The sequence below is a fragment of the Schistocerca gregaria genome, chromosome 2, assembly GCF_023897955.1.
Source record: "Schistocerca gregaria isolate iqSchGreg1 chromosome 2, iqSchGreg1.2, whole genome shotgun sequence".
Classification (NCBI taxonomy): domain Eukaryota; kingdom Metazoa; phylum Arthropoda; class Insecta; order Orthoptera; family Acrididae; genus Schistocerca; species Schistocerca gregaria.
In genome coordinates, this window is record NC_064921.1 from 816747974 (window position 1) to 816775065 (window position 27092).

Below are 27092 nucleotides of genomic sequence, written 5' to 3' on the forward strand. Positions count from 1 at the left end.
TGGTGAACACCATCGGAGGTCGTGATGTTGGAGACGAAAAGTCGACGTCAACGACTATGGTCGGATGCGGCATGGATTGTGGATGGGGTTTCGTCGTGGAGGAGGTCTTGTCGTCGGGAACGCACCACGACACCATGCAGTCGTGCACGTTGAAGAGAGAGGAGACGAGCTTTAGTACGTTGTCATTCCCTATGGGTGTCAGGTGATGGAGGGAGCGCATCGAGCTCACGGAGGACGGCGTAGTACAAATTTGTGGTGTCTCGATGCCATGCTGCTGCTTCCTTGCCACATTGTATGAAGGCCTTTCTGATCGCAGGTTTGGCACATTTGAGCCACCAATGGAACGTGGATGTGTACTGCGGAAGGCGTCTTTCGCAAGACGCCCACGTAGTGGCAATACATTGTCGGCAGTGTGGATCATTAAGGAGGGAGGTATTAAGCTTCCAGTAACCTCTGCTGCGCCACACTGACTGAGGTGGTAGAGCCAGGGAGCAAATGACGGCGCAGTGGTCCGAAAATGCAAGGGGCCACTGTTCAGCTTGGGCGACGCCATTGCCAAGGTGGGCAGAGATATATAACCGGTCCAGTCTGCTCGCAGAATGTGCTGTATAATGGGTGAAACCGGGGGTACTGCCATGAATTTTCTCCCAAACGTCCACTAGATGAAAATCTTCCACTAAGGTGAGAAGCGCCGGGCATGGCGAATAACCAGGCATTTGGTCCTGCGGATGGAGGACACAGTTGAAATCGCCTCCCACGATAAGGCGATCATAGCGTCCAGAAAACAGGGGCGCCATGTCATGTCCGAAGAAAGTGGACCGCTGCCGACGGTTCGTGGAGCCAGACGGAGCGTAGATATTGATGACTCGCGTGTCGAAGATGGTAACAGCCATGCCTCTTCCACAGGGAAGGATTGTCGTGTCCTTGAGTGGGATTCCTTTGCGTATGTAGAAAGCCACTCCACGCCCTGATTGATCACATGTGGACGTGTATGAGTCGTAGCCGTAGACTGGTGGTAGTGTGGCAACGCGTACTTCCTGAAGAAGGGCGACGTCGACGTCAGAGGCCTGAAGCCTGTCACATAGGAGTTGCAGCTTGGGTACAGTGCCGATCATGTTGATGTTCAGCGTGGCAAACCGATACGTTTGTTTCAGTGGTGGTGGACGCGCATCTACCATCACCAAGTGAAGTAAGAGGAGGGTACCGACAAGAAGTCCCGTCCCATCAGCTGCAGGGCCTCGCTTTTGATGTTAACAGGCAGCCTTGTCCGGCAGAGGCAACTCATCCGGAGGAGGGGGCGTATCTTCCTCAATCTCGTCGGCCCATGCTCCTGTGCCATGGGTCCGTCCAATGTCCATGGGAATTGAGTCGTGGTGAGAGAGATCTGGAGTTGTCGGCGGGGAGACAGGCGTCTCAACCGGCGCAACGATCGTTACATTGTGCGTGGCGACCTCCATAGTGGTCCCGTCCTGCGAAATGTCTTGAGCATCGTGAAAGTTGTCCGCCGACCTCTGCATGGAAATGTGGGCTGGTTGGGTGTCGTCTTCGCCGTCGCGGGTGGCGACGCTTTGAGAGCCCGTGGGTGAACGGCGACGGCGTTTGCGCCTACGTGGCGAGCGTTGTTTTCGCACGTGTTCCTCAGTGTCGGACGACGGCAAGGAAGAGCGTCGACCTGGTTCGAATGCGTCGGTGGGTACAATGAAATTGTCAAACAGGTGTTGTGAAGAAGTACTGTTCTCCTCAGCGTCCGGTGCGGGAGCCTGTTCGGCGGCAAGGTCGTCAGGTGGGGCGTCCGCACCGTCCATAGGTGACTGGGACGGTGGGACGTGCCGATTGGAAGGACCGGGCTACGGACTGGACGAAACTGTAGACGTGGCAAGAGCCGCAGCGTAAGTGACCGGTATGGCGGTCATCGTGTGTGTGACGGACGCTTCCGACAACGGGAGCTGCACGACACGTCGTTGAATGCATTCAGACCGTAGGTGACCTTCTTTCCCGCAACCGGAACAGGTTCGAGGTTGGCCGTCGTACATTATAATGGCACGGCAGCCTCCGATACGTAGATAAGAAGGCACGTGTTTCTGCAACTCGATGCGGACCTGTCTAACACCGTTTAAAACGGGATAGGTCTGAAATGTACCCATCGTTCGGCAACATGTTCCAGAACGTTGTCATAGGGACGAAGCGCCTCGATGACGACGTCTGCAGGTAGTTCGAACGGCAGTTCGAAGATCCTTATCGTCCGTGTGCCGAGACCTGCGTGATCGACGGTAACGGGTCCGACGTTGCCGTCGGAATGGCAGAAGCGCAGTCCACGTTTTGCCTCTTGAAGCACCTTGTCGCACGCCGCATCGTTGATCATTTTGACGTAGACGGTACTGCTAACTATCGACAAGTGGATACCAATTAGATCCGTTGGTGGTATCTTAACTTCATCGCGATTAAACCGTTCTATCTCCAGGGCCTTGGGTCGGGCAAAGTCGGAACAAAAGTTGAAACGTAATGTCTTCTTGCGATAGTTGTGCGCCATGGTGGTCTAGAAGGGAAAACGGCACTTACAGCGGCCGAAGTAAACACAAACACACCGTGCGCGCCTCGCCCGCACCGCTCTGGCGCGTGACCGCCTCGCAGCACTGCCGGCGGCAGACTGACCAACTGAGCTACCCAAGCACAACTGACGACGCGTCCTCACACCTTTAATTCTGGCAGTACCTCCTCTCCTACATTCCAAATTTCACAGAAGCTTTTCTGCGAACGTTGCAGAACTAGCACTCCTGGAAGAAAGGAGGACTTGCCCGCGAAAGGCAAAGGCCCGTGTTCGAGTCTCGGTCCGGCGCACAGTTTTAATCTGTCAGGAAGTTTGATATCAGCGTACATTCCGCTGCAGAGTGAAAATCTCATTCTGGAAACGTGTACGTGTTTTATGTTTCGTAAATAGAGCGGTAATGTGACCTCCAAGTGACCAGGTGAGAGGAGACACTAATGCCAGCTAAAAGCAGGAAGAGCCGTAAGTAATAACTTGTTTACATAAAAAGCGAGCAGTAAACTGTTTTATAATCGACGAGTAATACATATCAAAACAAAAGTGAGAATGCCTTAAAGTGAGAAAAAGGCGAAACGCGTCTGGAAAAATGAAACACAGTGCTGCAAAAGAAAGCGTTTTTGAGGATGGCCACGCAAAGAAACTCGTCATTTTACAGAACTGTGTACTGAGTACAGAACAGGAACAGTCCGGAGACGTGATCGTTTGTATCGGTATAAAAATGTACCCCGTCATAAAGCAGTATCTGTGACGCAATGGTTTGTGGACAATAACATTCCTAAAATGGAATCGCCTGGCCAGATCCCTGACGATAACCCATTGGAACATACATGGACTGAGTTAGAACGTAGACTTTGCTTCATAGCCCCGTGTCCAACATCACTACATAGCCATGTTTCTACTCTTGAGGAACAATCTGCTGTCACTCCTCCGCAGACATTTACACACTTCACCGAAAATGTCTCCAACAGAATTAAATCCGTCATAAAGGAGAAGAGTAGACACATCCCCATGTTAATGTCCACTAATAGGTGCCCGTAAAGAATGAGATTTTCACTGAGCAGTGGAGTGTGCACTGATATGAAACTTCCTGGCAGATTAAAACTTTTTGCCGAACCGAGACTCGAACTCGAGAACTTTGCCTATCCCGGGCAAGTGCTCTTATTCTGGAATCATCCCCAAGGCTGAAGCTAAGCCATGTTTCTGCAATAGCCTTTCTTTCAAGAGTGCTAGTTCTGCAAGGTTCGCAGGAGAGCTTCTGTAAAGTTTGGAAAGTAGGTGACGAGGTACTGGCAGAAGTACAGCTGTGAGGAGTGGGTGTGATTCGTGCTTGGGTAGCTCAGATGGTAGAGCACTTGCCCGTGAGAGCAAAGGTCCCGAGTTCGACTCTCGGTCCGGCGCACAGTTTTAATCGGCCAGAATGTTTGACGTGTCCATATACTTTTGATCAGGTTGTATAATTTTTGTGGAAGTGTGAGAAATCACGAGGTACTCTAGTCAGTGTGGCTGGTGCTTGTGAACCGTTTACTCCTAGTGTTTACAGCCGATAAACCCAGGAGGAACAAAATCGGTAAGTTCGAGTGGTAGCATATGCGCATGACGTAGTATTAATGGCAAGGAATATAAGGGCACGGAAGGGGAACTACGATACGTTAAAGGAAGCAGCAAGAGGAGTAGGTTTAGAAGTAAACTTAAACAAAACAAAGTATATGGTGGTGGGGGAGCCCAATATAAACGGACAAAAGAATTCAATAGTAATGAATGGGAAAGACTATGAAAGAGTGGAAACATTTGAATATTTATGTTCTGTAATAACGGAGGACAATAAAGTAGCAGTAGAAATTCAAGAAAGGATATCAAGTAGCCATCCGGGGTGACCGAGCGGTTCTAGGCGCTACAGTCTGGAACCGCGTGACCGCTACGGTTGCAGATTCGAATCCTGCCTCGGGCATGGATGTGTGTCATGTCCTTAGGTTAGTTAGGTTTAAGTAGTTCTAAGTTCTAGGGGACTGATGACCTCAGACGTTAAGTCCCATAGTGTTCAGAGCCATTTGAACCATTGATACCAAGTGGAAATTGGCATATCTTCTTAAGTAAGGAGATAATTCAGAGACTTCCTTTACAAGGATACAGGTTGGCTGGCAGCTTTTCGAGGAGCTATTTGCGGTGTGGGGGAGTAGCCATGTATGTGAGAAACGGCATCCCATTTGAGTCAATTCATGTTTCAAAGTACTGCACTGAAAAGGTGTTTGAATGTTGTGCAGGTGTGGTTAAATTTAATGGAGCTAAACTTCTAAATGTTGATATTTATTGATCCCCAGACTCCGATTTCACAACATTTTTTCTAAAGCTAGAGGAGGTTCTTGGTTCACTTCATAGGAAATACAAAAAGTTAGTTATATGTGGTGACTTCAATATTAATTGTATAAGTGATTGTGCAAGGAAAAGGATGCTGGTAGACCTCCTTAATTCATATAATCTTATGCAAACCGTATTCTTTCCAACGAGAGTGCAAGGGAACAGTAGAACAACCACAGACAACATTTTTGTTCGTTCCTCATTACTAGAAGGAAATTCTGTTAGCAAAAAGGTGAATGGCCTTTCAGATCATGATGCACAAATTTTAACTCTAAAAGATTTTTGTGCTACAACACGTGTTAAATATAGTCATCAGCTGTTTAGGAAAGCTGATCGAGTTGCTGTAGAGACCTTTGCAAACCTTATCAAGGAACAAGAGTGGCAAGATGTTCAAAGAACGTTCAAAACAGGGTACTAGCACAAACAGGCAGCCTTGGTGGCTGACTAGAGGGATAAGAATATCTTGTAGAACAAAGTGGCAATTATATCAAAACGTTAGAAACAGTCAGAATCTAAATGCAGCAGCCCATTACAAACAGTATTGGAAGGTGCTTAAAAATGTTATTAGGAAGGCAAAAAGTATGTGGTATGCAGATAGAATAGCTAAGTCTTAGCATAAAATTAAAACCATATTGGTTAGTCGTAAAGGAAGTGGCTGGTCTGCAGAGACAGGTCGAGGATATAACCAGTGCGTAGTGGGAATGTCCGTGTTACTGATAAGTCGCATATATTTACAGTATTTGATAATCACTTTCTGAATGTAGTCCCAACAAGGAATCATATAGCGCTCTTAGAAAAAAGTGTTCCGAGACTGTTACCTGAAATGCTCCTCCATGATACTGACAAGACGGAGATTGAGTTAATAATTAAATCACTAAAGACCAAGAATTCTCATGGATATGACGGGGTATCTAGCAGAATACTGACTTATTGTTCTATGTATGTTAGCCATATCTGTAACTTTTCCTTTAGGAGTGGTCTGTTTCCTGACCGATTAAAGTACTCGGTAGTGAAGTCACTTTATAAAAAGGGAGACAGGGATAATATTGACAATTATAGACCTATTTCTATGCCATCGGTGTTTGCTGAAGTTATCCAGAAGATTGTATATACAAGGTTACTGGAGCATTTAAATTCACATAATTTGCTGTCAAATGTTCAGTTTGGTTTTAGAAATGGTTTAACAACTGAAAATGCTATATTCTCTTGTCTCTGTGAGGTTTTGGACGGATTAAATAAAAGGTTGCGAACGCTAGGTGTTTTCTTTGATTTAACGAAGGCTTTTGACTGTGTTGACCACAAAATATTACTGCAGAAGTTGGACCATTATGGAGTAAGGGAAGTAGCTTACAATTGGTTTGCCTCTTACTTTAAGAACAGAAAACAGAAGGTAATTCTCCGCAATGTTGAGAGTGGTAGTGATGTTCAGTCCCAATGGGGCACTGTTAAGTGGGGCGTTCCCCAAGGGTCGGTGCTGGGGCCACTGTTGTTTCTTAGTTATATAAATGATATGCCTTCTAGTATTACAGGTGATTCAAAAATATTTCTGTTTGCTGATGAAACCAGCTTGGTAGTGAAGGATCTTGTGTGTAATATTGAAACAGTATCAAATAATGTAGTTCATGAAATGAGTTCGTGGCTTGTGGAAAATAATTTGATGGTAAATTACAGTAAGACTCAGTTTTTACAGTTTCTAACTCACAATTCAACAAGAACCGATATTTTGATCAGACAGAATGGGCATATTATAAGCGAGACGGAACAGTTCAAGTTCCTAGGCGTCCGGATAGATAGTAAGCTGTTGTGGAAAGCCCATGTCCAGGATCTTGTTCAGAAACTAAATGCTGCTTTTTTTACCATTAGAACATTATCTGAAATAAGTGACATTTCAACACGAAAAGGATTATGTCGTATGGTATTATTTTTTGGGGTAATTCTTCTAATTCAAAAAGGGTATTTTTAGTTCAAAAACGGGCTGTTCGAGTTATATGTGGTGTAAGTTCGAGAACCTCTTGTCGATCCCTATTCAGTTGTCTGGGAATTCTGACATTGCCCTCATAGTATATATTTTCTTTAATGACGTTTGTTGTTAGCAATATTAGCCTATTCCCAACAGTTAGCAGCTTTCACTCAGTTAATACTAGGCAGAAATCAAATCTGTATGTGGAATATACTTCCTTGACTCTTGTGCAGGAAGGAGTGCAGTATTCTGCTGCATCCATTTTCAATAAGCTACCACAAGAACTCAAAAATCTTAGCAGTAACCCAAACTCTTTTAAGTCTAAACTGAAGAGTTTCGTCATGGCTCACTCCTTCTATTCTCTCAAGGAGCTCCTGGAAGAGCTAAAAAATTAAGCAAATTCCAGTGTTACATTGTTGATTTTCTTTATTTAAACTTACGACTTGTCGCCTGAATATGTTTTTTATATTTCATTTTATCTGTTTCTACTATCGTTCCATGACCGTGGAGACTTCTCCTTAATTTGGTCCCACGGAACAATAAATAAATAAATAAATAAATAAAAATAAATAAATCGTTGCTATTTTGCCTTGCAGAAGGTATTTAACTCCAGGAATGTTAGTAGGAATCAAAATATATACGACCATATTAAGACCTATAGTAATGTATGCCTCAGAAGGTATTAAAGGTGGAGAACTGGTTATTGAGATGGGAATTAAAGATACTGAGAAGGATTATTGGAGCAATGAGAGAGGAAGATGGCTGGAGAGTAATGACAAAGGAAGAACTACAAACACGTTTTGGACAGATGGATATTGTTGTTAAAATTAAGCAGGGAAGTATAGGATGGGCAAGAAATGTACAGAGAATGCCAGAAACTCGGAGTGTCAAGAAATTTTCATGGCAAAACCTGACGGGAGGAGGAGAAGAGGCAGACCCAAGGAAAGGTGGCTGGACGATATTGAAGAAGATCTAAAGGCAATGGGAATAAGAAATTGGAGAAGGAAGGCGATGGACAGAAAAGAATGGAGTCAGTTGAAACAGGGGGCCAAGGTTCGTCAAGGACTGTAGAGCCAACAAAGAAGTAAAAGTTTCCGAGCGCCACGGCGGCTGAGTTACCTGCCGGCTGACCTCGCCGGTGCCGCAACCGATGTCGAGGGCTGGCAGCGGCGGGTCCGGCCACGTGAGCCGCGGCCACAGCTCGTCCAGGAAGGCGCCCGCCGTCTCGAACACCTTGGCGCCGTGTCTCGCGTACAGCCCCGGGTCCTCCATCTCCACCTGCAACACCGCTACTCAACGTAAACACAACCGTTCCGCTACGCTACACCTACGTGTTTCTACTTAATGAGCACAGTTTGTACCTTTTATTTGAATGGGGGTGGGCGGGAGAGGATTGGGAGACATTGATACGGCCATCCACTACATCTTCTCCTGTGCTAACCTCTTTATCGCAGATTAACACTTAAGCTCGGTTTACACCTGAGCATATGGAGGCGAACAAGTATTCGCAGACAATTCGCCATTGCTCACTACCGTTCGTTTGCATCTCTCAACAAGTGTTTAGAACGAGAGAACGAGCACAGCCCATGAAAGATGTGCGTTACTCTTTTTTTGCGCTAGTAATGCGCACTCAGTATACAGTTATGTAGTTAGACTGACGAAGCAAAACTTTGGTATTCAGAGAGGATCATTTTGGGAGGGGGAAAGGGGGCGTTATGGGGGCCTCGAACCTGGGAACTTCACTAACGGGTAAGTGCTCTACCAACTGAGCTATCCAAGCACGACACACGACTCAAGCCCCGCGGGATTAGCCGAGCGGTCTAGGCGCTACAATCATGGACTTGCGGCTGGTGCCAGCGGTGGTTCGAGTCCTCCCTCTGGCATGGATGTGTGTGTTTGTCCTTAGGATAGTCCGCAGCTCGTGGTCGTGCGGTAGCGTTCTCGCTTCCCATGCCCGGGTTCCCGGGTTCGATTCTCGGCGGGGTCAGGGATTTTCTCTGCCTCGTGATGACGGGGTGTTGTGTGCTGTCCTTAGGTTAGTTAGGTTTAAGTAGTTCTAAGTTCTAGGGGACCGATGACCATAGATGTTAAGTTCCATAGTGCTCAGAGCCATTTGCACAATTTTGAATCCTTAGGTTAAGTAGTGTGTACGTTTAGGGACTGGTGACCTCAGCAGTTAAGTCCCATCAGATTTCACACACACGGCTCACCCACACAGATTCACTTCCTCCAGTACCACCTTCCAAACTTCATAGAACTTATGCTGACTAGCTCTCCTGGAAGAACCGGTGTTGTGGACACGTGGCTTAGTCACATACCGTAGAATTGTTTCCAGAATGAATTTTTCGCTCTGCAGCTGAATGTGCGCCCATTTCAAAGCTGTATCTCGCTGTTTAGCTTTTTTTTGACAAATGGAAATGTCGTATGGCAAGGGCCTCCCGTCGGGTAGATCGGTCACCTGGTGGAAGCCTTTTTAGTTGACGCCACTTCGGTGACTTGTGTGTCGATGGGGATGATATGATGATGATGAAGACAACACAATACTCAGCCCTTGAGCGGAGAAAATCTCCGACCCAGCCGGGAATCGAATCCGGGCCTCTTCCCATGTCAGTCTGCTGCGCTGACCACTCAGCTATCGCGGCGAACTTTTTTTTAAACCACATACCCGTCAGCAGCTGGTCAAATCTACAAATCCTGTGAAATACACACCTCGCACTACACAACGTGCTGTCGAAGACGTACACCAATCCGACTTCCAGACCAATCACCCGCTGAGCATAGGCATATATGGAATATGAGAGGATGGTCTCTGCTCCAGTCTGCAAAGCTGTCAACATTCCTTTGTCAGTTGTGACAACAAGTGGAACTAGTGTGACTCATGGTCTCACACATCTGACCGGTCGCAGTGCACTTGTTGAGCTTGGACAAAAGGAACATTGCATTATGGGTTTAGCTTTATTATCAAAACAATAGTAATGCTCCAGCTGCACTTCGAGAATATCGCTGTGTGGAAGGATTACGGAAGGGTCCTCTTTCTCTATATGCTGTGCAGAGCGTGATGAAGAAGTTCGAAACAAGTGGAGAACTGGCCGTCGCTCTGGGAAGAGGCCGAAGACGGTTGCACCATAGGCGGTTGATGAAATCACTGTTGCTAGGGCAGACAACGCAGCGCGCAATTCCTGAATGTCAGGCAATGGGAGTGCTGTGTCACGACAGTTGAATATCCCGTGGTCCACTGTACGGAAGATGTTTCAAAACATTCTCAAATGGTATCTGTGCAAGATCCATATCGTACAGCAGCTTGCACCACAGGACGCACAACGATCTGTTGACTTCGCTATCGACTTTCTCGTAAGAAGTGAAGTTGACGAGGGCTTGCTCTGTGCCATCCTATTGACAGACGAAGCTTGCTTTTCTCTGATGGGTGAGGTGACCACACAGAATTTCCGAGTGTGAGGATATTCACCTCCAGTCACTGTGCATGAATTTCCTCTGTATGGTGAACATGTCACAGTATGGCGTGGCTTCACGGCTGCGTTCATCATTGGTCCAATCGTTTATGAACAGGTGGCGCTCAAGGACAACAGACGTGTAGTGTGACTGGCCAGCGTTACAGCAATGTGCGCCGGCCACGGTGGTCTCGCGGTTCTAGGCGCGCAGTCCGGAACCGCGCGACTGCTACGGTCGCAGGTTCGAATCCTGCCTCGGGCATGGATGTCTGTGATGTCCTTAGGTTTAAGTAGTTCTAAGTTCTAGGGGACTGATGACCTCAGCTGTTAAGTCCCATAGTGCTCAGAGCCATTTGAACAGCAATGTGCTTCGCCAGCATTTAATACCTGCCCTGCAGCAGAGAGACGCATTGAACTCAACGGTTTCCATGCAAGATGGGGCCCTACAGCACATCGCTCTTGAAGTTCACCTGCTTCTCCGAAACATGTTTGGAAACGATCGATTTATCAGCCGATAGTTTCCAAATGATTGGCCAGCACGATCACTTGAAATCACTCCCTGTGATTTCTGTCTGTGGGGCTGCCTGTAGGACAGGGCTTACCAGGGGAACATTCACACATGTGCAGATCTGAAGCGCAGCATATGAAGACAGGTAGCCAGCATACCTATGGATATGCTTCGTTCTGCTGTGCAGAACGCAATCCTGCTCTTTCAGACTCTTTTGGACACTGATGCGCACCATATTGAGCCCATTTTCTATCAGTAGTGCTACAGTATGTAATAGTATGATGTAGCGTAGTAGCACGTTAAAAGTGGTCCAATTGACCTGGTTCTGCATTATTTCTCTTCCCCATGTCCTCAATATTAATGCTACCAAGTTTGGTCCTCGTACGATAGTTTCCGTGTTGTTGATGTTGTGGTCTTCAGTCCTGAGACTGGTTTGATGCAGCTCTCAATGTTACTCTATCCTGTGCAAGCCTCTTCATCTCCCAGTACCTACTGCAGCCTACATCCCTCTGAATCGACTTAGTGTATTCATCTCTTGGTCTCCATCTACGATTTTTACCCTCCACGCTGCAATCCAGTACTAAATTGGTGATCCCTTGATGCCTCAGAACATGTCATACCAACCGATCCCTTCTCCTCCCCAACTCTATTCAATACCTTCTCATTAGTTATGTGATCTACCCATCTAATCTTCAGCATTCTTCTGTAGCACCACGTTTCGAAAGCTTTTATTCTCTTCTTGTCTAAACTATTTATCGTACATGTTTCACTTCCACACATGGCTACACTCCATACAAATACTTTCAGAAATGACTTCCTGACACTTAAATCAATACTCGATGTTAACAAATTTCTCTTCTTCAGAAACGCTTTCCTCGCCATTGCCAGTCTACATTTCATATCCTCTCTACTTCGACCTTCATCAGTTATTTTGCTCCCTAAATAGCAAAACTCCTTTACTATTTTAAGTGTCTCATTTCATTATCTAATTCCCTCAGCATCACCAGACTTAATTCGACTACATTCCATTGTCCTCGTTTTGCTTTTGTTGATGTTCATCTTACACCCACCTTTCAAGACACTGTCCATTCCGTTCAACTGCTCTTCCAAGTCCTTTGCTGTCTCTGACAGACTTACAATGTCATCGGCGAATCTCAAAGTTTTTATTTCCTCTCCATATACTTTAATACCTACTCCGAATTTTTCTTTTGTTTCCTTTACTGCTTGCTCAATATACAGATTGAATAGCATCGGGGAGAGGCTACAATCCTGTGTCAAATAGGGTAAGTTTAATTATAACCACCCAGTATATAAAGTAAAATGTATGTACGTATGCATATATGTGTGGACGAAAGCCATCAGTTTGTTTCAACCAAATTTGGCACACAAACAGCAAACTTCATGACTACCAGCACTGTGGAGTTTATAACCTCCTATCTCCAATAGGAGCAGGGATACAGGCAAAGGTGTATTATCTGAGCTCCTGCCATATAGGCTGCCCTGTGTGATTAGTTATGCTGTGTAGGAGTAGGATCGACATGCCCTGCAGGGTATCTTACATGTTAGGCACAAGTTACGACTTCCCAGCCTCCAACATGTAAGAAGTTTTCTTAGAGTAGTACCAGTCCACTTTATTGTTTTATCAACCTGCTTTGCAGCCTGCAAAATATGCATGTTGTGGGACTAGTATCAGGCTGATTTATCGATCTGCTTTTCAGGGGCTACATTTGTAGGTGAGCGTTGCTGCTGGAAGTCAGAGATGGACAGAAAGAGGATGTACAGAGAGAGAAAAGGGGCAGGAGGTGACGAATAGAGTGATAAGTGGTACAGAGTGGGCTATGGACAGAAAGAGGGGGAGGAGTAGATGGATACAGAGAGGCTGGTGGAGGAGATGGACACAAAGAGTAAGGAGGAGATGGACATCGAGAGAAAAGTGGAGGACAAAGACATAGGGAAGGGGGAATAAGAGATTGTCGAGAGAGGGGACAAGAGAGATAGACACAGAGGGGAAGAAGGAGAGGGTGATGTAGGAGGCAGGTGGAATGGGTAGTGAGGTAGTGGGCAGGTAGGAAACGAAGAGGGGAAAGGGGAAATATACAAAGCGAGAGGGAGGAGGATATGGACAAAAGGAGGGAAGAGGTGGAGATAGATAGAGATGGGATAACAAAGTGGATGGAGAGACGTGGGAGCAGTAGGTGGACATGGAGAGGGGGGAAGGAAGAGGTGTCTGTGATATATGTGTCAAATGCATATGGGGTTAAGCTGCAGGGAAAACGTCACTGCCACTGAGTTCTTTAATAATAAAATCACAGCATTCCCAGTGCATTAGGTCGCTAGTCGAACATATTTTGTCAAATATTTCCAATTTCTTTTTTGCAGTGTGTAGGTATAGTTAAGATAAAGTCAAAATACTATTCATCAAGTGTTTCGTGTGAAGCCCAGCAATGACAAAAGAAATCGGAATGTCTCTCCTTGAAAATAAAATGTTTTTTGTGGACATTCGATAAAGCGCTCTGAAATTAGTTTTGCAGGATATTCACTTCAACGATGTGTATCAACAAGGCAGCAAAATAGGAAGAGTAATCAGTACTCCAAGCTGTGCTGCTGCATGGCTGTGCCCCAGGCAGAAATCATGGTGCAGGCAGGCATATGACAGTGGGCGATGCAATACGTGTCAGGCGCTAGAGGACACTCGATCTGACTGATATATATATATATATATATATATATATATATATATATATATATATATCCCACTACATTTTTGTCTGAATATGAAGGGTAAAGTCAGGAGCTAATGTAGGGATTTTCTTGTGTATCTCACTAACATTATGATGGGACTACAGTCATTCTTCACAAAAACATATGTTGATTCTTTTTTCTGAAAGTAAAATATGTACAGTAGTAACAGCTGTACAGAACTTAAAGTTACAGGTATCTATGAATGCGCATTTTGTGCCTTTATGTAAATCAGCAACCACGACATGAGTGTGCCTATGTCGTCCGCAGATTGTGCTGACTGTGGAGTTCTAATTTCCCAGTACTCTGCATACTGTGAGTGCAGAGAAACTAGGGACTCTGGTAACATCTGCTCATACTGAATGTTAACTATTCTGGTTGAACTCACTCATTTATAGAAATTCATGTTGTGCTTTTGTCCCTTCTCAGTCTTTATAGTATTGTTTGCAGTGTTTTCGTCAGACACAGAAAAGTTCCACAAGATTCTGGTATTTTTTTCTTCTAGTTTTCCCCTACAAGAGAGACGAAATATCTCAAATGCAAATAGGTATTTAGAAATTGAAAGAAAAGAAAGCCTACACTATGCATAAATAAGAACACAGACAGATAAACAAGTGTTAATAAAAATTATTTCAACTGTGAAAAAGTAAAAATTATTTGACGAGGAAAATTATTTTCGTTGTCATCTGGCACATAACAAGAAAAAGAAATAAAGGATAAAACAAAAAGGCGCTATTTACTGCATTATACATATCGTTTGATGAGTTTGTAGGGATATATTTTCTCGAGCACATAAATGTATTTGATCTGAAATGTTTGGTCGACACTTCTCCCATTCTTTCAGTTCTCAAGAGCACATAGAATTTACTATATGACATGTGGCAAGAACTTCCACTATGAATTGTGTTTTCCTGATTAATAAACCCTAATATCATTGCTTCATTGCTTGTTCCTACATTTTATTTTAGATTTTCTCATAAAAAGAATAGTCCCTCATAACTTCGCTTTTATCATTCACAAGCCAAACTGCTCAGCAGATAACTCGATATTTTGGCACTGACTTGTAAACGAAAATTACGACTCGAAACAGACGAGTCAGTACAGTAATTGGGCCCACTCGTTAAGAGGACTCTGAGCATGGAGTCCGATGCTCGTGGTCGTGTGGTAGCGTTCTCACTTTCCGCGCCCGGGTTCCCGTGTTCGATACCTGGCGGGGTCAGGGATTTTCTCTGCCTCGTGATGACTGGGTGTTGTGTGGTGTCCTTAGGTTAGTTAGGATTAAGGAGTTCTAAGTTCTAGGGCACTGATGACCATAGATGTTAAGTCCCATAGTGCTGAGAGCCACTGGATATCCAGCTTCAAATACCTCACGTTATACTGGAATGGTCAATATTCAGAGATATGACAGGAACGATCGTTCAAAGCAGCGAACTTCATATGGACATATGCACTAATCAGAATAGTTTCCTAAATATAACTCATTTAATCGTGCATTCTTACTTATGTTCGGCATTATTCAAAACATTATCAGGTTTTTCACATCTGCACATGTACGACATGCGTCTTATAAAGTTTCAATTGAAAACTCTGAACAGTAATTCGACATGTCGGAAAGCGCCGACGGTATTCTTCAACAGCAGCACGAGAACTACCATCGCAGAAGCTACACAATATCTGTATATACTTTTTTAGTTTGGATACCTGGCATTTTAGCCGGCACTTGAATAAACACAGTTAATCGATGCTTCGATGCTCCTTTCTGATACACTCTCGGGCCCTCGCAATAATTAACTCACAACACGACATAGACAACTGCGCAGATTACGGACTAGTTAAATGGCAGTAAGAAATCCCGAGCAACGAGACTGCAAGCACGATATAAGTTGGGCTAGAACAAAGGATCAGAGAGGTGTTGTGGCTAAGACACATACGAACGCGCCACTAATCGAAACACAAATGTACTATGAATATGTTCTCTCTCGTAAAGCATTAGAAATAGGGTACATGACCATGACTAGTGTAACCCATGGAATAATGCGAAAGTGTTCAGATGTCTGTGAGCCATGTAACTGAGGTATTCACCTAGGGGGATGTGGAAAACCGCCTAAAAACCACATCCAGGCCGGCGGGCACACCAGCCGTCGTCGTTAATACGCCGGGCGGATTCGATCTGGGGCCGGCGCGCCTACCCGAGTCCACGAAGCAGCGCATTAGCGCTATCGGTTAACGTGGTGGGTTTTTATTCAACATGTCAACATTACTACATATATTAGGATTAGTTTATGGCATGTTCGATATGCCTGCCATCATTGGTGACGATGTGGCGCAGACGAATAGCGAAATTCTGCATGACCCAAAGAAGTGTCGAGACATCTATCCTGTCGATGACCTTCTGAAAGGCTGTTTTCATCTCAGCAATGATTTTGGGGTATTGCTGTGCATCTTGTCTTTAATACAGACCCACCAAAAGGATCCGGAGAATATGGCGGCCAATCGAGGCTCATGGCGGTGGCCTTTGGGTACCCCAGAGCCAGCATGTGGTCCGCAAAGTGCTCTTCCAGGACATAAAACTCTCTCCTGCTTCGATGGGGTCGAGTTCCTTCTTACATGAACCACATCTTGTCGAAGTCAGGGTCATCTTGGATAATGTGGATTAAATCACCTTCCAAAACCTGCACTTACCGTTCGATAGTCACCGAGGAATATCGTACCTATTATTCCGTGACTGGTCATTGCACACCAAACAGTCACCCGTTGAGTGTGTAGCGACTTCTCGATTGCGAAATGCGCATTCTCATTCCTCCAAATGAGCTATACCGTGACATTTTCACGTGCAAATGGCCGACAACAACAAAGTGAGTGCGCTTGCGCATACTAATTCCCGTCATGCCCCGCGGCCAACCATGCAGTTTGAATGTCCGAACGCAAACCGTTGAGACGTTATGACGATTTTATTTCGTATGGTTCAAGAACTGTCACCCTGTATGTTTGACGGTCACATACAGGTCATAGTTCTCTGACGATGTTGTCTTCACATCAAATGATATCACAGGAAATGGAAACCAGTGCAGTGTAATATTTCGGATGTGTTGTTATTAGTAAACTGTCATAAATAAACATAAGTAAAACCCAATAGTACTTGATCGCAGTTTGTCTGTGGCATCTTGACTCAGTCACTTGGCGACGTTACGAAGCAATATAAATTAGGATAAGTGGAAGAGAGAAAAAAGATTTTCGGGTAGTAGTAGATTCCCAGATAAAAGCTGCGAGAGGGCAAAGGAAATGATAAGCAACAGTGCTGTGTGAGATTTTATTATTATTTCTGTATTTAAGCATCAAGCACTGCTGTAACGGTTCAACTGTGTTCTTGAGACAAACGGGCCGGTTTATTTTTTTGGAAAAAGTTAGAGATATTTTCGGGGGTCTTAAACTGTTAGTTGCCGTAATCGGTATGTCGGTATTCGATTTTGACAGCAAGACCATTTTCAACTTTATCCTTCGTCAAGAGGGGATAACAGAGATAGGGATGTGAGAAGAAGTATCCGAAAGTCATTATTGCTTTGTAATGGCTATGCTACCTAACACCCTCCATCGTGCTCCATACAGCGGTTTGAGGAATTTCGTTGCGTATACAGAAACAAATTTATAAGCATGATTCATCTTGAGGTTGTGTTTCTCCCTAGTGGCATAAGTTTGTTTTTGGAGAAGTTCCACATTGAACAAACACATTTTCTTCTTCTTTTGTACCCAGACATGTTTCTCTGAAGTTACATAATCTTCAGTGGGTTATTTATCTGCTCTCTATCAAATAACAGGAAAGACTACTTTTTACAATCTGTACAAATGCTTTAATTAAAAACTGAAATTCTGACTGTACAGACAGTTAAAAGTAATTTTTCGTGTTATTTGTTAGAAACGAAATAAAAGGAAACTTCTGAAGATGCTGTAATTTCAACGTAACAATTCTGAGTAAAAAAAAAAAAAAATAGTGTCCGCTCAAGGCTGAACATAAAAAGAAATATATTTATACATTACTGAAAGACAATGCATAAGATATACGCCGGAAATACTTCAGAAACAAGCACAACGTTAGATGTACTGGTTGTTACTGACCTCAGTCACGGATGCCGCAAGTAAGCGCTGTTACCTGGGATGTGACAATGAGTGGGGTAGGCACCTCAGCACGGTTATATACCGAGCAGCAGGCCTGTTATTCCCAAGGACAAGCAAGGAGACTGCTGGTCTGTGAGCGCTTAACCAATGAGCGTCAGCACCTACCTCGAAGAAAGCGCGATTATAGCTAACGAAACATCGACGCTGTATGAAGTTTCAGTTTCGGTGTCGCCAGGCGTAGCTGTTGAGATTTCTCTTGCCGGCATCTGTTCTGAAACGAGTCTAGTAGGTCACGCAGATCTTTACATGATGGGCCGGAAATAATTGGCAGTCATTCATGTGGAAAGTCTGGTATTAATCTTCTTTAATGACTTCCGCTTCTAACACAACAGTTGCCGACAGGTATAGATCTCGCTACCATGGAGAGGTAGGGCCAAGTACAAAATGAAACCTGCAACGTAATCAGCGGTTCTTTGAAGACAACAAGTCTGTGCATTGTGTACTTTTTTCTGTTATATTGCCTTCAGATAATCGCCAACCAGCCTTGTGCCTGTAAGGAATCCTCGTCCTGTTCTTAGACTTTAGGCTCTCTGTGGGTTTCCTGAACTACATCAAGCGACTGACGATATTCTCGTTTTACTACATGTAGTTACTTAGGTGGTTTCTTAGTTCCATGTTCCGTACATATTATTCGCGATAATTGTTATGACGTCGAGCGTGTCAGTCGAACAAAATCTTACAATACTGGAGTATATGCTGGCCTGTTACAGGTTTGTAATTGACAAATTATTTCTATTAAAGAACTAGTCTGTGGTGTGGAAACAGTTGTTAAGAAGAAACGCCTTTGAAACTTGCTGGCAGTTTAAAACTGTGTGTCGGACCCTGAGACTCAGAGAACACCTGATGAAGACGTCAAGTAATGACGTCGAAATATCGTGATTGGAAGACGCTGATATCCGGCAGAAAACCGGATTTCCACGAGATGTCAACTTTGCTGTTGTTTGTTTAGGGCGGTCAACATCGTGGTTATCGGCACCCTCGCAAATCCTACATGACATGAATGTGGTTAAAACATACAAAATGTAGACATGTCAGAATATCGATAAGATCGCATTTAATTTATCCATTTTATTAGTGCTTTAGCTCTCTGGCTATGGATCAAATTACCTTAAGAAATTTAGCAAGCAGCCACTTCTTCACGTATTTTTAAAACTAATCTCCACCCGAACAGGCCATGAAGGCCCAATGGTACCGACCGGCCGCCGTGTCATCCTCCGTCCATGGGCATCACTTGATGAGAATATGGAGGGGCATGTGGTCAGCACGCCGGCGCTCCGCAAACCGGATGGCCACCCATCCAAGTGACAGTCCTGAGCGACACCGCTTAACTTCGCTCATCTGACGGGAACTGGTCTGACAACTGCGTCAACGAAGTATTTTTACTTGTTTTTATACGCGTTTCGTGCCTTCATCCATGCTCAGTTAGCGTAATAAATATCTGAATCTTCAGCAAGTACATCTCTTAAAATATCGACAGCAAATAGAAGGATGCAGCCGCTCTGTGCAAAATAAAAATTTTGTTTGCTTACTACACTTTGCGAGTTGTATTATGTTCTATATCGCTGGCTGCGTGTACTTAATTTCCTACTCAGCTTGCTGTTATTTCGATTTTCGCATTTATAGATGTGGCGCCAATAGTTTTTCGCTTCTATCTTGTACAAAAGCAGCTCTGTATCCGCAATTTTGCCGAATGACAACTCTGATTACACACAGAAGTTTTATCTGCGATCAAAATTAAAATTTGCTTACAGGTTCTGAAAGTACTAATTCTAGTTTAAGCTTCTGTATGACTAAACAAAACCGAAATTGTTTAGCGTGAATGAGCGAAGTACTGTCTGTGATTATTAAATAGAAGCAATGTAGTACATTTTATATAAAAATCAATAATGTAAATTTTACTCACAGTTGGAATGACTTTTATAAATAAATAAAAAAAAGATACAACAGATTTTCATATTTCAATTTCTTCATTGAAGTTAATTTTTCTTCTTTTATTAGCCAGGTAGATTACTTGTAAGTACCTCCTCATTATTTACGTTGTCTCCCCATATAACCTTCAGCATTCTTCTGTAGCACCATATTTCCAAAGCTTCTATTCTCTTCTTGTCCAAACTATTTATTGTCCATGTTTCACTTCCATACATGGCTACACTCCATACAAATACTTTCAGAAACGACTTCCTGACACTTAAATCTATAATCGATGTCAACAAATTTCTCTTCTTCAGAAACGCTTTCCTTGCGATTGCCAGTCTACATTTTATATCCTCTCTACTTCGACCATCACCAGTTATTTTGCTCCCCAAATAGCAAAACTCCTTTACTACTTTCAGTGTCTCATTTCCTAATCTAATTCCCTCTAATTTAATTCGAGTACGTTTCACTATCCTCGTTATACTTTTGTTGATGTTCATCTTATATTCTCCTTTTAAGACACTGTCCATTCTGTTCAGCTGCTCTTCCAAGCCCTTTCTGTCTCTGGCAGAATTACAAAATCATTGGCAAACATCAACGTTTTTACTTCTTCTCTGTGAATTTTAATTCCTACTCCACACTTTTCTTCTGTTTCCTTTACTACTTGCTCAATATACTTATTAAATAACATCAGGGATGCATTACAACTCTGTCTCACTCCATTCCCAACCGCTGCTTCCCTTTCATGCCCCTCAACTCTTACAACTGCCATCTGGTTTCTGTACAAATTCTAAGTAGCCTTTCGTTCCATGTATTTGAGCCCTGCCACCTTCAGAACTGGAAAGAGAATTTTCCAATCAACACTATCAAAAGCAATCTGTAAGTATACTGTAGGGTGAATGTTGGACAATGACGGGCTGTCAGGATGCGCTGTATTAAAACTCGTCCGAGTTTCCCAATTGATTTATTATTTCCAGCTACAGTGCCCCCATTCCTCTCGGTCTGCGTCACCAGATCCCGCAATGCTGAGGATACCACTTCGCTGTCTGCGAAATGGCTTGGCGTGGAAAAGCTGCCTCAGTGACCCGTGCAGCGCACTGCTGTGTGTCGACCTTGTACGGCTGCAGAGTTGTGACAATGTCAAGAGGCGCTGGCAATCGATTCAGCGGTCTTCATCCCTGCTGACTCAGCGCTGCTCATGGGGGAGCTGCAATGTGGCCTGTAGTGTTCTTCCTCGCCAACGTGGTTAAGACAAGATAAGACAAGAAGCGCCCGCGATCCGGCGTCCGAATCTGCGGCCCTCATCTCGGGATGCCTCCTGCGTTTGTTGGAAGCCAACGTGACTGGCCACAGTAGTGAGCTGAGGCGTGGCCCGCTGCTGGCTGGATGCCAACCCCACATTCGCCTCAGAGATCTAACCAGCGACGTGCTGTGGACTGGAATGCTGGCGCCTCATCTGCTACTGTGTGTAGCCTGTAGTGTGACATGCCCCGCAATCCAGTAGAGCTGTCACACTTGGAGGACTTGTTAGTGAATGGTTCTAATTTATATGCAGCTGTGCGCCTCTGTTTTGCTCTGAGTCATGTACTCATAACACCTGGGTTGGCCAGAGGGCACCTTCTGCATGTAACATGCACCATGCAAACCATCGCATTTACTCTTTTTATCGGGTCTATGGCCATGTAGCCTCCATTCTATTTTGCAACCGCTGGAGGTGTAACATACTGTCAACAGGCCCACTACTGGCTGTAACTTGCCACTCTGAAATATTGCACCGAATCTAACCTTTTCCGATCTTAAACAGAGGTTCCAGTACATTATTTCCCCCTTCAGAGAGACCCAGTCCCCGGGTCGACCTCGAACTACTCTTAATCTTTTTTGGGTCGGCACATACTTCTCACATATTTACTACTACTACACTACTTGCCATTAAAATTGCTACACCAAGAAGAAATGAAGATGATAAACGGGTATTCATTGGACAAATATATTATACTACAACTGGCATGTGATTACATTTTCACGCAATTTGGTTGCATAGATCCTGAGAAATCAGTACCCAGAACAACCACCTCTGGCCGCAATAACGGCTTTGATACGCCTCGGCATTGAGTCAAACAGAGCTTGGATGGCGTGTACAGGTACAGTTGCCCATGCAGATTAAACACGATACCCCAGTTCATCAAGAGTAGTGACTGGCGTATTGTGACTAGCCATTGCTCGGCCACCATTGACCAGACGTTTTCAGTTGGTGAGAGATCTGGAGAATGTGCTGGCCAGGGCAGCAGTCGAACATTTTCTGTATCCAGAACCTGTAACATGTGGTCGTGCATTATCCTGCTGAAATGTAGGGTTTTGTAGGAATCGAATGAAGGGTAGAGCCACGGGTCGTAAACCATCTGAAATGTAACGTCCACTGTTCAAAGTGCCGTCAATGCGAACAAGAGGTGACCGAGATGTGTAACCAACGGCACCCCATACCATCACGCCAGGTCATACGTCAGTATGGCGATGACGAATACATGCTTCCAATGTGCGTTCACCACGATGTCGCCAAACATGGATGTGATCATCATGATGCTGTAAACAAAACCTGGATTCATCCGAAAAAATGACGTTGTGCAATTCATGCACCCAGGTTCGTCGTTGAGTACACCATTGCAGGCGCAGCATCAAGGGTAACCGCAGCCATGGTCTCCGAGCTGATAGTCCATGCTGCTGCAAACGTCGTCGAACTGTTTGTGCAGGTGGTTGTTGACTTGCAAACGTCTCCATCTGTTGACTCAGGGATCGACACGTGGCTGCACGATCCGTTACAGCCATGCGGATAAGATGCATGTCATCTCGACTGCCAGTGATACGAGGCCATTGGGATCCATCACGGCGTTCCGTATTACCCTCACTGAACCCACCGATGCCATATTTTTCTAACTGTCATTGGATCTCGACCAACGCGAACAGCAATGTCGCGATTCGGTAAACCACAACTGCAATAGGCTACAATACGACCTTTATCAAAGACGGAAACGTGATGGTACGCATTTCTCCTCCTTACACGAGGCATCACAACAACGTTTCACCAGTCAACGCCGGTCAACTGCTGTTTGTGTATGAGAAATCGGCTGGAAACGTTCCTCATGTCAGCACGTTGTAGGTGTCGCCACCGGCACCAACCTTGTGTCAATGCTCTGAAAAGCTAACCATTTGCATATCACAACATCTTCTTCCTGCGGTTAAATTTCGCATCTGTGGTGTAGCAATTTTAACGGCTAGTAGTGTATTAGGAAACTTAGATGTGGTCTAGTCCTCTTAAAATACATGACATGGGACAAAACATAAAAATTCCTTACTGGATGACCACTCCACTTAATGCTCGATCGACCCCTTACGTATCCGTGTGATGCCTTCGGTATCCAATCCACTGGGATTTGGAGTACCGTCAGTTCCTTCTTGGAATTGGCTCTCCGAATGATCAGAATAAAAACAACACACAAGAAAGTTGAGACTGCGATGACACTTGCTACAGAGGTGCTCAAGATGATTGTTACTTGTCGTTGCCTTTGCTTATATTGAGCGACATGCTGCACAAGCTCTTCAGCTGATTTGCGCCCCTCTTGCCTGAAATGAACTGGTTTACAGATCTCAACAGACCTGACTCCAGTGTTTGATTTAACAAGGTCAGATTCTGCTTTGGCAAAACTCTTAAGTTGCTACTGCTCAGTACTGATGTGGCTGTGTAACATTCAGTTGCCTGACTCCTGAAATTGACGCTGGCAGTTGGAAGGTTGGTCCTATTATGTTACACGCAGTTCCATTGATTAAGATTCTCCTCCCCTCGAGCTCTATACGTTTCGCTTCGGCAAATATTCCCAGCTCAAAACAACTTGCTACTACTATTAGTTTTTCTAGGTGGAGAAGATCCAATGCATCTGGACCCATTGCAAGATCAATTTTGGCTCCATGATGTCCCTTGGACAGTCTATTTCTTCCCTCCTGGCTAAAAATAACTGCACCTGCACGTGTCCAGATTGGTGCTTATCACCCTGGCTGAACATACCGTTACTTTCCCTCTACAGCAGCTCCGTAATTTCTTCGTTGTCATCTCGGCGTACTGGCTGTTAATGCCGCGATCAGAAATATCTCCTCAGTTTTTAGTTCTACAAACTTGCTCAACGATCCCCTTTTCAGTGGCCTGAGGACAGAGATCACCATCACCCTTCCTCTTCAAAAAGACTGCTGTGCCCAACAGGCTCACAGTTCTCGAAAACACATACAACATATGAAAATACAATGAATAATTAATCAATGCAAACCCAGTGACACATAACAAGGAAACAAAATAAACTATAAATAACTCACTACTTTCTGGATTGCAAAGCATACGGCACATCATGCTGTACTCTGTCTTTCTGGTTTACTCTGCACTGAACACCTCTCTTCACTCTCTCTTTCTTCCTCTTCCCTTCCTGTGACATGCCTGGAATCACATCCGGACAATCCTTAAATGGCTGCAACCACCCAATGTGTACTATCGTTGTTCTCATCATCAGCTGAAGCTTAACATTAATGGGGGATGTGGTTTCAACTACTTGATATGGCTCTTCATACGTTGTGACGAACTTCTTCGTTTTCCCTTTTGGCGTATAGGGGCTGGATAGCATTACCTATTGCCCTACTCTATACCGTGGTAAACTTCCTTTTCCGCTTCACTGTATCTTCCTGCCTTTCTAAAGCCTTTGTATTCACCTTTGTACCCGTTTCCGACCATCGCGAATTGTCCTTGTGAATTGACGTATAGATTCACTGTTCCTTCCTTTCTGTAGCTTCACTAAACCAAACGGTGACGGCATTTTTCGCCCGTACACTACCTCATAAGAGACAAACTGCTGTTGGCATTGACTTTTGCCTTGTACGCGCATACAATATGCTTCAAATACTCGTCCCACTGACGGTGATGAGAACCCACATAAAAACTCAGCAACTTCCCAATTGTTCTGTGTACCTGTTCTGTCGTTCTATAGGCCTGTGAATGCAACGCACTCATCCTCAGCTTCTTTACGTTCAACAATTTACACAACTGCTTCATGAAATCCAACATGAAGTTGGTCCCTTGTTCAGTAATTATTGCCTCTAGTACACCAACTTCAAAATCTAGTTACTTACTAATGCTTCCACGACCATTGCTGCCTGTTGATTTGGCATTGCCACCATCTCCACGTACCTCGAAAAATGACCTAATATTGTCAGAACGAATCTATTCCTCGATGGTGATCGACTGAAAGTTCCTAAGACATCAATTCTCAACACAGCAAACGGACATGTCGCTTCTGGCAATTGTTGTAGCTGTACCCATTTCCAATTCAAATCTGCTGTCTCCGCACATGGTATACAATTCTTAACATACTGATCCACATTTACTGTCCTATCTCTCCGCCAATACCTCTCCTATTCGTTGCTCTACTCCCACTATGATCAGGTAATACGTGATCATGTGCTTGTTTTAAAGCTTCATCTCTGTTTCGGTGGCACTACTACCCTTGGCCCTAACTTCGTTTCCCTGCACAGAAGACCGTCGCACATATTAAATTGTGGCTGTGTCTGATATACTTTACAATCATTGTCAGTGTCCTGTAATTCTTGACATACTGCTGGGTCATAACCTATGACTTCTACTTTTGCCACCTTTCTACTCAGTGCATCCACATTACCGTGCTTCTTCTTAGGCTTGTGCACCACCTCGTAGTAGAATTCACTAATCCTCATAGCCCACCTAGCGATTCTAGTGGACGGATCCTTCAACCCTAACAACCGCATCAATGGAACATGATCTGTCACTACCTGAAATCTTCTTCCATATGAATAACAATTAAAATATGTGATTCTATAGATTATGCTAAGCATCTCCCTCTCAGTTGTTGAGTAATTCCTCTCTGCTGCATTCAACTGCCTAGACACATAGGCTACGGGCTGTTCTTTCCCATCAATTTCCTGACTAAGAACACACCCTAATGTTTTATTCGATGCACCGCATGCTAGAATAAATTCCTTTTCAAAATCTGGAAACACAAGAACCGGACTTGATGTTAACAGTTCTTTCAGTTTGTCAAACGTTTTCTGACACTCTGCTGTCGTCTCAAATTTCACACCCTTCCGAGACAACAGCGTCAATGGCTGTGCTAAATCTGCAAAACCATTCACGAACTTCCGATAGAAACTGCAAATTTCGACGAATCATTGCACTTACTTAACTATTTTCGGCTCCCGAAAGTCCCTTACAGCCTGTACCATCCTCGGAACTGTTCTCACTCCGTCCTTACTGAGAACATGACCTAAATATTCCACTTCTTCCAATGGAAAATGACACTTCTACAGGCTCAAAGTCAAACGAGCTGCTCTTAACCTCATAGAGACTTCAAAAAAAAATGGTTCAAATGGCTCTGAGCACTATGGGACTCAACTGCTGTGGTCATTAGTCCCCTAGAACAGAACTACTTAAACCTAACTAACCTAAGGACATCACACACATCCATGCCCGAGGCAGGATTCGAACCTGCGACCGTAGCAGTCGCACGGCTCCGGACTGCACGCCTAGAACAGCGAGACCACCGCGGCCGGCCATAGAGACTTCCCTTAACCGCTATAATTGCTGCTCGATACTACTTGAAAACACTATAATGTCATTCAAATAGACAAGAAACTGCCGTGTTTTCAAACCGCTCAACACACTGTCTAGCAACCTCTGAAATGTTGCCGGAGCGTATTTCAAACCGAATGGCACTCTGATGTACTGGCAATGGCCTCTCGGATTAGAGAAAGCAGTTTTTAGACTATCCTCTGGAGCCACCTCTAACTGATGGTAAGCACATGTCATATCCATCGTAGAAAAGTACTGGCACTGTCCTAAGTGATCCAAAGTCTCCGATATGTTTGGAATGGAGTGTGCGTCCATTACTGTCTTGTTAGTGAGGTGTCAGTAGTCACACCAGAACCTGTATTTCTTAGTTCCATCCATAGATTTTTTAGGCACAAAGTGTGCCCGCTCCCCAGCAACTATTACTATGCTCTATATAGCGCCTGCAAGCTACTGATCAATGAAATCCTCCACAATTAGCTCCAAATACTTTGGTATTCTGTGTGGTTTACGGTAAACAGGTGCTTCGTTCCCTGTTGGTACCCTACGTTGAACTAATGGAGTTACTGGTAATTGCCATCAAGGAAAAAACAAATCCTTAAATTTCCATGTTCTCTTTTTTTCTCCTTTCAAATGCTTAACTTCTTTAGGCAATGCAGTTCTATCGGCAGTCAGTGGTTGATCGCTACGCCTACCTCTCGAACACCAGTCTTCGTCATCTGGTACATCCAAATTACCTACTAAAACTCCGTTTCCCAAATTCGCGTCTAAAGCGCTAAAATTATCCACGTTCACGGGGACTTTTCGCCCACTGTTTC

General features: G+C 44.4%; 1 protein-coding gene across 3 annotated transcripts in view; it reads right to left on the reverse strand.

Moving 5' to 3' along the window:
- Nucleotides 1-27092, reverse strand: part of LOC126335148 (juvenile hormone acid O-methyltransferase-like) — a 145600-nt gene that overhangs the window by 54432 nt on the left and 64076 nt on the right. For 2 of the 3 annotated variants that reach the window (XM_049998116.1, XM_049998114.1), the window contains exon 2: nt 7980-8138. In XM_049998116.1, the coding sequence (XP_049854073.1) occupies nt 7980-8132 (153 nt within the window). In that variant the 5' untranslated portion in view covers nt 8133-8138. Of the gene's footprint in view, nt 1-7979; nt 8139-17669; nt 17726-27092 lie in introns of those variants that run through there. The other variant, XM_049998115.1, reaches the window with a different exon arrangement.